Source organism: Camellia sinensis, chromosome 13 (genome assembly GCF_055761805.1).
Source record: "Camellia sinensis isolate YWXY chromosome 13, ASM5576180v1, whole genome shotgun sequence".
Classification (NCBI taxonomy): domain Eukaryota; kingdom Viridiplantae; phylum Streptophyta; class Magnoliopsida; order Ericales; family Theaceae; genus Camellia; species Camellia sinensis.
The window spans coordinates 58,547,554-58,560,328 of record NC_138973.1 but is presented as its reverse complement, the minus strand read 5'-3'; the positions used below and the strand labels follow the sequence as shown (position 1 = coordinate 58,560,328).

Sequence of the window (12,775 nt, the reverse complement as noted above, 5' to 3'; positions counted from 1 at the left end):
GTGGAGTTTCAGCCTTCTGGAGCTTTGTGCAAGTTTCTAAAATCAGTTGCAAACAAAGGCGAGACGAGGCATCGCGATGGAATTTCCCGACGATGCGACTCGAGCATGCATGCATCTTTCATCATTCGGAATAGAGCTGAGGCGGTCCATGAATTTGCATACTAGTTTATTGCTTTCCTAGTTAATTTGTTAATTAATTAGGGTTTTGTAATATTTAATTATTCATTCGGACTGTAATTATTTATTCAGACCCTCCGAGCGAGGGCACAATTGTAATAAGTGTTCGTGTGTGCGATGCATGCCTTCCAACTCCACGTTTTTCTCCCTTTTATTTATCAACTTATGATGGTTAGATTAGGGCATGTTTCAATTAGCATACTTATGCTCGCATGTTTGCATCCATTCATCTGTCTTGCATGCACCGGACTCAGCGCATCATGCTAACTGCATTGTATTTCAATTCCAAGTTGAATACGTGTATCAATTGTTGCATTTCATATGCCATTCTTAGAATAGCCGAGCCTATTGTAGTTGTATTTTTGCATGTGTTGCATTAGGTATTTCAGCGTAGTTAGGATCATGCATGGATTTCTAACATAGCTTCTGTTTTGGCTTGGAGTACTCGGTAAGTGCTTATGCTTTAGCATCCTTGCATGTGTGTGAGTGACTGCCATGATAGCATGCTTACCCTGAGGCTATGTACTTATGTGATATACCTGCCTGAATGCCTGTGGGTGAAGGTTGGATTATCTGAATTGCAATAATGCATTGACTGTGAGTTTTAAGACCACTTGAGAGTGGCAAACCATCACGTTTTCTAAGCTAACCTGAGGGTGGCAAATGCACGTCTTAACCTACTTGCGGGTAGCACCATCAAGGCATTTTCAAAATAAACAAACATGAGATGTGTTGTTCCAATTCAGGCGATCCAGTCTATACTTGTATGCTGTGCGCATCACGTAGTAAATCTAGGCTAATAACCGGAATAAGAATGCATAATGTTTTCAAAACTCAATATCATGGTTAGTAGAGGCCGATCTTTGCGAGCAGGGGTGCTCACGAAGTGATCTTCCCCAATCGTACCCAAGTTCCCGAGCCGAGGCAACTTTGGTGATGACAGACACGTGGCCTTCGGCACGAGCCAGGGTTTCCTAAATTCTCCCAAAATAAAATATTTAGGTGGCGACTTTGTATCTGGCAAAACAGTCCATGTTTGGCACTTCTTTCTAAAAATCTGTTTTCCAAAACGATTTGCCAGATTTGGACTCTTTGATGATTCATCGGTCTTGCATTGTACTCTGCGAGATTAGATACAGAACCGTGACTTTTGAGTCCGAACTGTAGTGAGCCCATATGAACAAAACGGGATTTCCCTCCCGGGACGTTCGGGGACGTCTACAGAGTGGCTGCAACATACCTGCAGGTCTTTGATGCTCTGCTTTAACTTGTTGACAACGCAGGCATTTGGAGACATAGTTTGCTATGTCTTTCTTCATTCCTGTTCACCAGAAGTGTTCCCGCAGATCGTGATACATCTTCGCATTGCCAGGATGGATCGCAACCCTCGAGCTATGAGCTTCTACTAATATCTTCTTCTTGAGTTCTGGAAGGTCGGGTACGCAAATTCGATTTTGAAATTTTAGCATCCCATTGCTTATTGTAAAGTCAGGATCAAGCGTTTTTCCTTGCTCCTCGTACTTTTTCTTCAAAAGTTTATCTTCACATTGGTGAGCTCTAATTTCTTCAATCAACTCGGGTTCCACGATTATGTTGGCGAGCAATCCATGGATCTTGCGGGGAACGAGGGTACATACCAAACTTTTGGTCGTTTTTCGACTTAGTGCGTCTGCTACTACATTAGCTTTGCTAGGATGATGATGGATCTCTATATCGTAGTCCTTCATAAATTCTAGCCATCGTCGTTGCCTCATATTCAATTCCTTCTGTGTAAACAGATATTTGAGACTTTTGTGATCAATGTAGATTTCGCAGGCTACTCCGTAGAGATAATGACGTCAGATTTTGAGGGCGAAGATCACCGCCGCCAATTCTAGATCATGAGTTGGATAGTTCCTTTCGTGAATCTTTAGTTGGCAAGAGGCATAAGCAATGACCTTCCCGTTTTGCATAAGAACGCAACCCAAACCATTGTATGAGGCATCGCTATAAATTATAAACCCTTCTGCTTCCGCGGGGAGCGTTAGTATTGGAGCCGTCACGAGTCTGTCCTTCAATTCTTGGAAGCAACGTTCCTGCTTGTCTGTCCATTCAAAGGGTGTATTCTTTTGAGTTAGCTGGGGCAATGGTGAAGCTATCTTCGAGAAGTCTTGCACAAAGCGCCGGTAGAAGCCGGCTAGGCCCAAGAAGCTTCGAATTTCTGATACGTTAGTAGGTCGTGGCCAATCCACGATTGCTGCAACCTTTTGGGGATCAACTGAAATGCCATCTTTGTTAATGACGTAACCGAGGAAGTGTATACTAGTGATCCAGAATTCGCATTTCTTCAACTTGGCATAAAGTTTGTGATTACGTAATGTTTGTAGAACTTTTCGCAAGTGGTGTTCATGATCTTCTGGCGATTTGGAGTATATGAGAATGTCGTCAATGAAGACAATGACGAACTCGTCAAGATATCGTTTGAACACTCGATTCATGAGGTCCATAAAGGCCGCTGGAGCATTAGTGACACCAAATGGCATAACGAGGAACTCGTAGTGCCCATAACGGGTTCTAAAGGCAGTCTTTTCGATGCTTTCCGTTTTGACTTTTAGTTGATGGTAACCAAAACGCAAGTCAATTTTTTAGAACACTTGGGCGCCTTGCAGTTGATCAAACAAGTCGTCAATTCGAGGCAGGGGGTACCGATTTTTTATGGTGACTTTATTTAGCTCTCGATAGTCGATACATAACCTCATTGTACCATCCTTTTTCTTTACGAACAGTACCGGAGCTCCCCATGGTGAGGTACTTGGTCGGATGAAGCCTTTATTCAGTAGTTCTTGGAGTTGAGTTTTTAGTTCTTTCAATTCTGCCATGGACATGCGGTAAGGGGTCTTTGAGATTGGTTGTGTACCAGGTTGGGTTTCAATGGTGAACTCGATTTCTCGATCAACTAGGGTGCCAGGCAGGTCTTCAGGAAACACATCCAAAAATTCTCGAACTACGGGGATCGCATCAAGTGTGAGGGTCTCTTGTTGAGTATCAATCACATAACAGATACAACCACAATAACCATTTCTTAGCAGTCGTTGGGCTATTATGAAGGATATAATACAGGGAGGGGGAGAGGCTCCAGTTCCTTCGAAGACAAGCTCGAGTTGGTTTGGTGACCTAAGGAATACCTTTTTGGCTTTACAATCGATAGAGGCACGATTAGTAGCTAACCAATCCATTCCTAAGATTACATCAAAGGTACTAATGCCAAGGGGTATCAAGTTTACGCGTAAGGTTTCACCTTTTAAGGATATAGTATAAGATTTGTATACATCAGTACTAAGGGCGGAATTTCCAGAGGGAAAAGACACAGATAGTATGTATCCTAAGGGCTCGGGTGTTAGCGCCAACTTGGTAGCAAAATGTGGTGTAACAAAAGAATGAGTTGAACCAGAGTCAAAGAGAACATGGGCTAAGTGACCACAAACAGAGAGTGTACCTAACACAACATTTTCAGTAACTTCTGGGTTTCCAAGCACCAGGGCAAAAGCTCTTCCTTGGCGTTTTTGGTCCTTTCTCGCTCCGTCAAGTACTGCGGGTTTTCGGACTGGTTCAAAGGGGCGGACGAGTGTTGGACAATTCCTCAGCCAATGGCCAACTTGGCCACATCTAAAGCATGTTCTCGTATCTTGACGGCATGGTCCCCAATGAATCCGTCCACAGGTAGAGCAAGCTGGAGTGGTGCCTCCTTTAGGGTTTGCGGGGCTTTGATTGCTTGGACCGGTTGAACTGGTTGTGCTCGTATTTATTCTCTTAGGAGGTGCGACACCGGACCTTCTGTTATCTCTTTCCCAAAATCGTTTCCTCTAACTTGGCTGCCCAGATCGCAAGGCTTTAATCCCTTTTTTTGCAATGTATGCTCGATCTACCACCGCCGCATAGGTTGGTAGTTTCAAAACCTCCAGCCTGTCCTTAATTTCAGGATCCAACCCTGCTTCAAATTTCCTGGCTTTTCGAGCTTCGGTAGGAATGACATATGTCGCGAGCCGGGCTAGCTGTGTGAACTTACTTTCATATTCGGCCACTATCATGGTTCCTTGCCTTAGATGCATGAATTCTGACGGTTTTTGTTTCCGTAATGAATCTTGAAAGTACTTTTCATAGAATACTTTTAAAAATCTCGCCCAAGTCATAATATCTTCCTTTTCCAGGGTAAGGAGCCACCATTCTTGTGTATCGTCCTTGAAGGTGAAGGTGGCAAAAGTCACCTTCTGTCTTTCTGTGCAAGGTAGTGTACGGAAGATTTTCTCCATGTCCCTGACCCAAGCCTCTGCTACTAGTGGGTTTGGACTGCCGATAAACGTGGTGGCTTTCAGCTCTTGAAATTGTTTAATTGAAGTCGGTTCTCCTCGTCTTTCTAATGTCCCATTGGTTATGCTGCTTTGCAAGGCCTGTAAAATGTTGGTGACTGCCCTTTCCATGATCTGTTCCATTGGGATGGAACCGCTGACTGATGATCCGGTTTCATTTCCTTCGTTGGCCATTACTACAAGGCAAAATGATATAAGCGTGACATCACATTGAGACAATTTTGATACAACGTCATATATAACATATTAATTCTATTATCACCACATTCGTATATATCGTATTAGTTTTGCTATTAATATCACCACTTTCATATATAACATATTAATTGTACCATCATGTTAATATTACCACATTAATACCATTTACATCATTGTTACCATACATAGGGCGTTAGTCTGGCGGTCACAAATTAATGTCTAATCCTACTAATACAAAAAGATTAGACTACTCGTGGTCAGCTCACAAAAAGGGTCTTCTGGTCAGACATCTAGAATGGTCCATTAGGCCACCAGGAGAACTGGCTTCGGAGAACTGGTCTATGAAACAACCCCGGAAACTCACTTTACATGATGGACTCAAACTCCCACTCACTAAGCTCAACTCCGAAGCAGCTCCATACTACCTGAACCATGTAAACAGGAGTATCGTGATCATAACCCCAGAATTCCCGTCCAGTAATCCGTATCGGTGTCTCCAGGTATGATGTACCATCGGTAAAGTCCACAGCTGGGATATAGGCAATGTGCTGGGGAGGTGGCGTCGTGGTGCGAATATGGCTATTAGGATATGCGGGTCCCCTCCTTTCTGCAAAGCCTATAGGTAGAGGTGCGACTAGAAAATGTGGTGGTTCTAGGTCCGAAGCAAGACCAACAACGTGGGTCGGTCCTATGTACCTTTCACGAGTGCTACCTCGGCTAAGTCTCCAGAATAATAAGTCCTCATCGGGGTCAGCCTGTAAATAAACGGATCTTTCCATGAGATGGTCAAGTGTTGGATGAGCTTGCCTGACAAGACTCTCTGAGTCACCCCAGCCCTCTAATTGGTTCGGAAGGAGATGAGCTTCTGGGGGCTCGTACCAGAATAGCTCCATTAGGTTCGCCATGTCCTACAATATAAGAAAACTTAGCCTAGACATACAGATAACATGGTTTATTTGCGTTAAACACACCACATAATACAAAATAATGCAAGTTTAATACATATATGTTCTCCTTTTTTTTTCTTTTTTTTTTATAATTGTAAATAATGTGAAAATTATATAAAATTTTAAAACTTGTACTATATATATATATATATTTTTATTCATTTAATTATTTATTATTATTATTATTATTATTTTAAAAAAAAATCATTGCTCTGATACCACTTTTGTCACGACCCAAACCCGGTACCCAAAGGCTCGGCGTCGTAACAAGATAAAAATAATATAATTCGGATAATTCTGCAGTCACAGTGCAAGCGGATAAATTAAATAAATTAAAATAAATAATTGGCTACCAATTGTTTATTTAAAAGGAACTAAAACATAGTTACTTGAACTTCATTGTACTACAAGAGTCTAAGCCAATGGTTATTTTAAGTCCCCCAAGGCATGGGATTCCCGTGGTGGTACTCACAAAACATATTTTCATATAAGGTCATAGCCAAATATTCTTTAAAAGTAAAACAAACATATCCATGGGTTTCACTTTTAAACAAATAGGGTTCAGAAATAAAACCACGTAGCTGAAACTTTTATAAAACATAACTTTTTATTAATTTATTAATAAAACATAAATTATATAAAATAGATTTTGGTAAGTCAAAACATAAGTAAAATACTTTTTGGTAACTCAAGGTATAATATAACTCACCTTAAATTAATTCATTTATTCTTCCTTTCCACCACTCAAGATTCTTACCCGTGCCGTCCTCTTTCTACTCTCTATTTAATTGTTTTTCCGTTGCCTTAACATACCAATATTCTCTATTTATAGGACAAAAATTCTTGGGTAACAAGCTACGGAGAGTTCCGTAAATTGGCGCGTATAAGTCTCTGGTCCACCCTTATCTCTTTATTTATAATCTTGTTTGACTTTATCTTTTTTTCTTTGACCATTGACTTATTTTGATCATTTGACCATTTTTTTTTATTTAAAAGTTATTACCTTCTTTGGTAATTCAAGATAACTCCTAAAACTTACGTATAATGATAAGTTAGGTTCATGTCTAAAAACCTCACTACCCAACTATAAATCACCACTTACCACTTACTAAAATATTTAATGTGTAATATTTCACAACGTATTTCTTTAACCATAAAATTCTCAATCTCCTAAATTATGCATTTATTTATTATTATTATTGTCACTACATGTATATATATATATATATATATACACTTATTTTATTATTATTATTATTATTATTATTATTATTTATTATCGTAATGTTAAATTTAAAACATTCGGGGTGTCACATTTTTGTTAGCATATGTAAAACAAATGGTAAAATAGGAATATATATATATATATATATATAAGAAAATAATTTTATTGAAGTATCAAAAATTTTAAAAAAATCTTTATACAAGGCTACTTGGCGCCAACTAAGTTCTGTGAGCGTCAGTACTCCTCCTATTGATGTTGTTGCAAAAATAAATCTATTGCTCTTCTTTGTTTATGAGCTCTTTTTAACATATTATATGTTGAATTCCACGTACTATCTATATCTAAAATTAATTTTTTAAATAGCATACATTCTCGTTGACAAATTTTTCTATATTTTGAAATTCGATTAGCAAAAGACATAATAGTAACAACTGCATTTTTTTAAAATATGGACACAACAACGAATATAAAATAAATCACCATCAACAAATAATTGTAAAGTTAATTTTAAATTAGCTACAGTTTGATTATAATATGTTGCATTATCTAAACTAATTGTAAATATTTTATTTTACAAAATCCACTCATATAATACATTTCTTATTTTTACACCAAGTAAATGACCAGTGTATGGAAGTTCAACTAATTTAAATGAAATAATTTTTTTATGTAATTTCCAATCATTATCAATAAAATGTGCAGTGATACATTGATATTCTAAATCATTATTTGACTACATATCGTGTATTAAACAAACTCTTTTATTCAATTTTTTAAAGATGTCAAATAATTCGCTTTTAATATTCTCATATTTCTTTAAAATAATAGTATTACTTGAAAAACTTTGATCTTGTGATGCAAAACTTTCGTGCATCGTTTTAGTAAAATCGAGACATTCACTAGTAGTAAAAAGTTGGTTTTTTTTTTTAATAATATAATCAACTACAGAATTTTGTACACGTATAAGATCATATGAAAATGTTTGCAAATTACCAGTTGATGAAGCCCCTAATTGCATTTGACTTCTAATATCAGATTGTTGACTTTGTAAATGTTTGTGAGCATGCATTTTTAGATGACTAGTATCCCGGGCAGATGTAGGACTAAGTAAATGTGTACAATATTTACATTTTACTTTAAATGTAATGGTACCATTAGGATTATTTATAGATATTTTTCTCAAAATGTTTCCAAACACTACTAATTGTGCTCCTAGATGATGATCCAACAGTTAGAATAGTGATATTAGAAGAAGAGTCAACATATGCATGTTGTGTAGCATATGTATCAACATCAACATAAACATTTGGAATATTATAATCTATAGTAATATAAGTAAAATAATATATAAGAATTAACAATTAATTTAAATAATGAGTACTAATAATGAGTAAAAAATAATAATTAATATATCTTCAGAAATAATTAATAAAAAAATGAATGGCTAATAAATTTAATTAAACTAATTAATATTACCGATTGGCAAATACGATACAAAAATTAGCTTCTTCTGATTCTTCTTGTACAAGACAATTCAAAATTAATTGAGAGTTGAAAGAGATTGAAAGTTTAAGAGAGAAAATTGCTTGAGATGTATTTTGGAAAATGGGAAATATTTACAAAAGTTTGGAAGATTGAAGTAAATTTATAAATGAATAAAAAAATGACCGTTGTGTTAAACGATAATAAGATCGTTAAATTATTTTTATTATTAATTTTTTTTTTTTTACTCTGCAAAGGTGAGAACATTTATTTTTTTTTTTCTTCAATTCATTGCAAATTGCAATGATGTGAGTGATGCTGCATGACAAGGCAATGAGGTCAGGGGGTAAGGCGGCACTAGCAGGGGCAGGCATCAGCTCTACTTCCCTACAAGGAAATGATCGGCCCCTCTTCTTTTTTTTTTTTCGACCATTGTTGCAAGATCAAGCCTTTATTTGATTTTTATTTGAAATTTGACCGTGGGTAGAGGGAGTGCTGGGTGGGTCGACCGGGCCGGGCCAGGCTTCAAATGAAAAGGCCAAAGGTTCTGGGCTAAGCTTGTGCCTAATCGGGCCGAAACAAGCCCACCTCGGATTGCGGCGCGAGTTTTGGGCTGCCCATGTGTCTCGGGTCATTTTTACACCTCTGTCTGCCAAGTAGATTCATGCACTTGAAATGGCTATTAATATTACAATTTTATGTTACATTTGGATTTTAAATTTGTAAAGAATAAATAAAATTATTTGAATTTATAAATTATAAAGTAAAAAAAATATTATACTTTATTTTATTCACAAATTTTATTTATCTTTTTTCTTGCTCGCCACAAATTTATGTACAAATTCAACATCCAAACACAATTTTAAAATCTTGTAATTCTCTAAATACTGGACACAGTATACCCGCTTATTTTATTTAGAAATCTTCGCTACTCAAAATTCTCACCATATTTTATGTCCTCAAATTCTTTGTTTAGATACACTCTAATCATATAATATGAATAAAATTTCAAAATATAAGAATTTTATGAGGAAGTTACATTGGATGAGTATGAATTTTGGGAATCAACTGAAATAGTTATATATTCTCAATAAGTATGAATTTTGGGAATCAACTGAAATAGTTATATATTCTCAATAAAGGGAGTTTTTGTTTGGGTCCAGCTTGTCTCATGATCCATATTAAACCTGTTTAGTCTGGCTTATTGGCCTATTTTTGAGCCTCATTTCAATAATTCGATCTGTTAGTATGTAAAACTCGTCGAGTACTATATTCCTGTGAAAATCACGTTGATCGGATATCGATAGCTATTTGATCGGAGCTGAATTCTGTCAACCATTTATTTTTTTAATACAAATCTGATCTAATCAAATATTTATTGATATCCGATCAAAGTGATTATTTATAAGGATATAGTACTCGACGAATTCTATATATTAAGAGTTCGGATTATAAAAAAGGCCCCAAAAATGAGCCCTCTCAACCTGAGACAAGTTTGACCCTTTTTGTTTAATTGTTATTTCTTAATGATGCTTTCTTGTAATAGTTTTTGGTGTTGGACTCAATATAATAATCTTGATATTTATTAAAAAAAAAAAAAAAACTTTTGATCTGTGTAATAAACGTATTATTTAAAAAAAAAATAAAAATTTGATGGTACAGTGTGGTTTTGTGGTTATTATAAAAGAATAATTTTAAATTTAATTATTTATTTTGATATTGTTTGCACTATTGTTCTATAAAAGTATTACTTTAATACTTATATATATGTATGATATATATTAATTTTAATTAAATTTTTTTGTATATTTTGATAATTTTAGTTATATCTCGTATTATAAAAGTATAATTATTATATAATAATTTTATATGATGTATATTAAATTTTAAGATAGTAAAATAAATACTCTTTTTGATATTAAAATTAATAATTAAATAAGAAGAAAAATTAGTAACATAAAATTAAAATTAATTCGAAACTTTTAATTTTCTTTTATATTCATTTGGAAAATAAAAATATGTAGAAATAAAAAGTATGTAAAATTTATTGATTGAAAAAATTAAATATAAAGATGTTGTAATTGGATTATCATATAATAATTTTATATGATATATATTAAATTATAAGATTGTAAAATAAGCATTCTAAATTAAAATAAAATATCAACTATATAAAAGAAACTCAATAACAACTAACCAAAAAAGAAACTCATAATAATACCAAAAAGAAGAAATAAATGAAAATATCCAAACGATAAATACATCTCATGTGAGGTGATTAATCATCTGTAATATGATGTCAAAATATAAAAGAACTTATCGTTCAGCAATTAAAAAATTAACTCAAACAGTAAATCCAAACTTTAGAAGTTCTTCGAGAATATTATTATTGTGCAGGTTTTTTCTCTTATAAGTTTTGATTATATAAAACAATATAGGAAAGATTTGTACAATCAAAGTATAATTCATATAGAATTTGTAGTTAGATTTCATGTAAAACTCAAATTGAGTTTGTAAAAGAAACATTTCTCAAATAGAGTTCATATAAAATTGGAATTGAGTTTATAAAACAAATATTTCTCAAATAAAGTTCATATAAAATTTGGTATTGGGTTTGTTCATTATCTTTATGATGGATTGAGTTTGTGGATTATCTGAATTTATAATAGAAAATATATGGAAAAGAAGTATCTATCAAAACAGTCCATATAAAATAGGTAAAAATTTGTATAATTTAAATTAAGTTTTGATTTGTGAAAAACTCTATATGTAAATGAAAAATACATGCTCAAGTTATTTTTTTTATATAAAAAAATAAATTCTTAGAATGTGCTACCTAAAAAAAATATTATTTATATATATACACACATGATGATTCTACCGCTAAAAAAAAAAATAATAATTAAAAAAAAAAAATTGTTAGGCAATCTAGAGGGAAAACAATTAGGCCAAGTTTGGGAAGACTAAATAAGTGCACTTTTTGTCTTTTTGGACTAAAAAATTAAGGTTGAAAATATGGATGTTTGGGTTAACTTTTTGACTTTTTATTGGAAAATGTGTAATAAAAAATTGTAAAAATTGATTTGTAGGGAAAAATTTGAATTGGGAGTTGTGCAGCCGTAATTGTTGACTTTTGGTGAATAGTGTTAACTTTTTAACTTTTTGAGTAACTTTTTGACTTTTTGACTTTTTTGGAACATCCCAAACTTGCCCTTAATAGCATAGAGTGGTTGGTTAGGCAATGTTTGGCATGGTTTTTTTTTTTTTTTTTTGTGTATATCTATTTTAGTTATAAAAAGACAAAACAAATTAAAAACCTAATAAGATAAAATATCACATTCAAATCATAATTATTTTATTTTTTTTCTCATAAAAATTAAAAAATTTATCTCAAATAAAATTTTTTAACCCCAAATTAAAATATTCTAAAGGCCAAAAAAAATTTAAAAATCAACCCCGCCCTAAATGAAACCTAGTCAATAATTGAGTACTGGTAGGGCAATTGACAAATTCACGAGGCCGAAACAAAATCAACAAGCACCCGCAAACTAAAATAAATATAGAGAAATGATTGAGGGGCGTAGAAAGAGAGCTCTAGACAGTGCCGGTCCTGGTCATTAGCCAACAACATTATGGCCTAGGCCTTTCAAGATAGATTTAAAAATAATGAGGTCTTTTTTATTATGGTTTAATATAATATATTAAGTATGTTTTAAGTTTAAAAAAAATAAAAAAGACCTAAATTAACTTAAAATAAATTGATCCATTAAAAAATTAAAAGGCCTATTCAAAAAAATTAACATTGTTATCCATTGAAAATAGACACAAAAAAGGTCCCTCTTATTGTAGTTTATTGTAATACATTAGGTATATTTTAAATCCAAAAAAATTAAGGAAGACCCAACTAACTTAAAATAAATTAATCCATTAAAAAATTGAAAGGCCCATTTAAAATAATTAATATTGTTATCCATTGAAAATGATTTTGTAAGAAAACTAAATTATGCAAGTATAATTGATTTATTTGCTTCTAAAAATGCAAGAAGAGCGAGGATCAAGCGACACTTATTAATTGTTGTAATGTAATACTAAGTATTTTTTATGATTTTGACACAAATTTTTTGTCTTTTATATTCATTTTTAAATGTTTTTTTTCATTCAATGAAAAAAAATATGAAAAGCTTCAAAAATTTATTAATTGATTATTGACTTTGACCCCTACAATCTTAGAACTAGGCCTGGCTCTAGAGAAGCTTTAAATAGGTGGAGTTCACCTATGATGTGATGTGTGTGCATGTGGGTGTGTTTATTTGTTTATCAATAATGCTTGAGACCACTAAAAGTGGTGCTCTAAAAGTACCACTAGTGATGTGGCAGTGGACGGGACCCACTGCTTGTGT

General features: G+C 33.8%; 1 protein-coding gene across 1 annotated transcript; it reads right to left on the bottom strand.

Annotated features, from left to right (window-relative positions):
- Positions 1-2,015: 2,015 nt before the first annotated feature.
- On the bottom strand, positions 2,016-4,697 carry LOC114279700 (uncharacterized). Its single transcript, XM_082900548.1, has 3 exons — positions 4,025-4,697; positions 2,911-3,190; positions 2,016-2,478 (listed from the first exon to the last, which is right to left on the bottom strand). Exons 1-3 carry the CDS (start codon positions 4,695-4,697, stop codon positions 2,016-2,018), a joined length of 1,416 nt encoding a protein of 471 aa, XP_082756674.1.
- Positions 4,698-12,775: the final 8,078 nt, after the last annotated feature.

Excerpts from the sequence above, each read along its gene's own strand:
- LOC114279700 (XM_082900548.1), bottom strand. The coding sequence starts at position 4,697 with ATGGCCAACGAAGGAAATGAAACCGGATCATCAGTCAGCGGTTCCATC. Across the intron at positions 3,191-4,024 it reads CTTGCGATCTGGGCAGCCAA|AGACCCTCACACTTGATGCG; the intron begins GTTAGAGGAAAC and ends ATACTCAACAAG. Across the intron at positions 2,479-2,910 it reads AAAAAGGATGGTACAATGAG|TATACACTTCCTCGGTTACG; the intron begins GTTATGTATCGA and ends CTGGATCACTAG.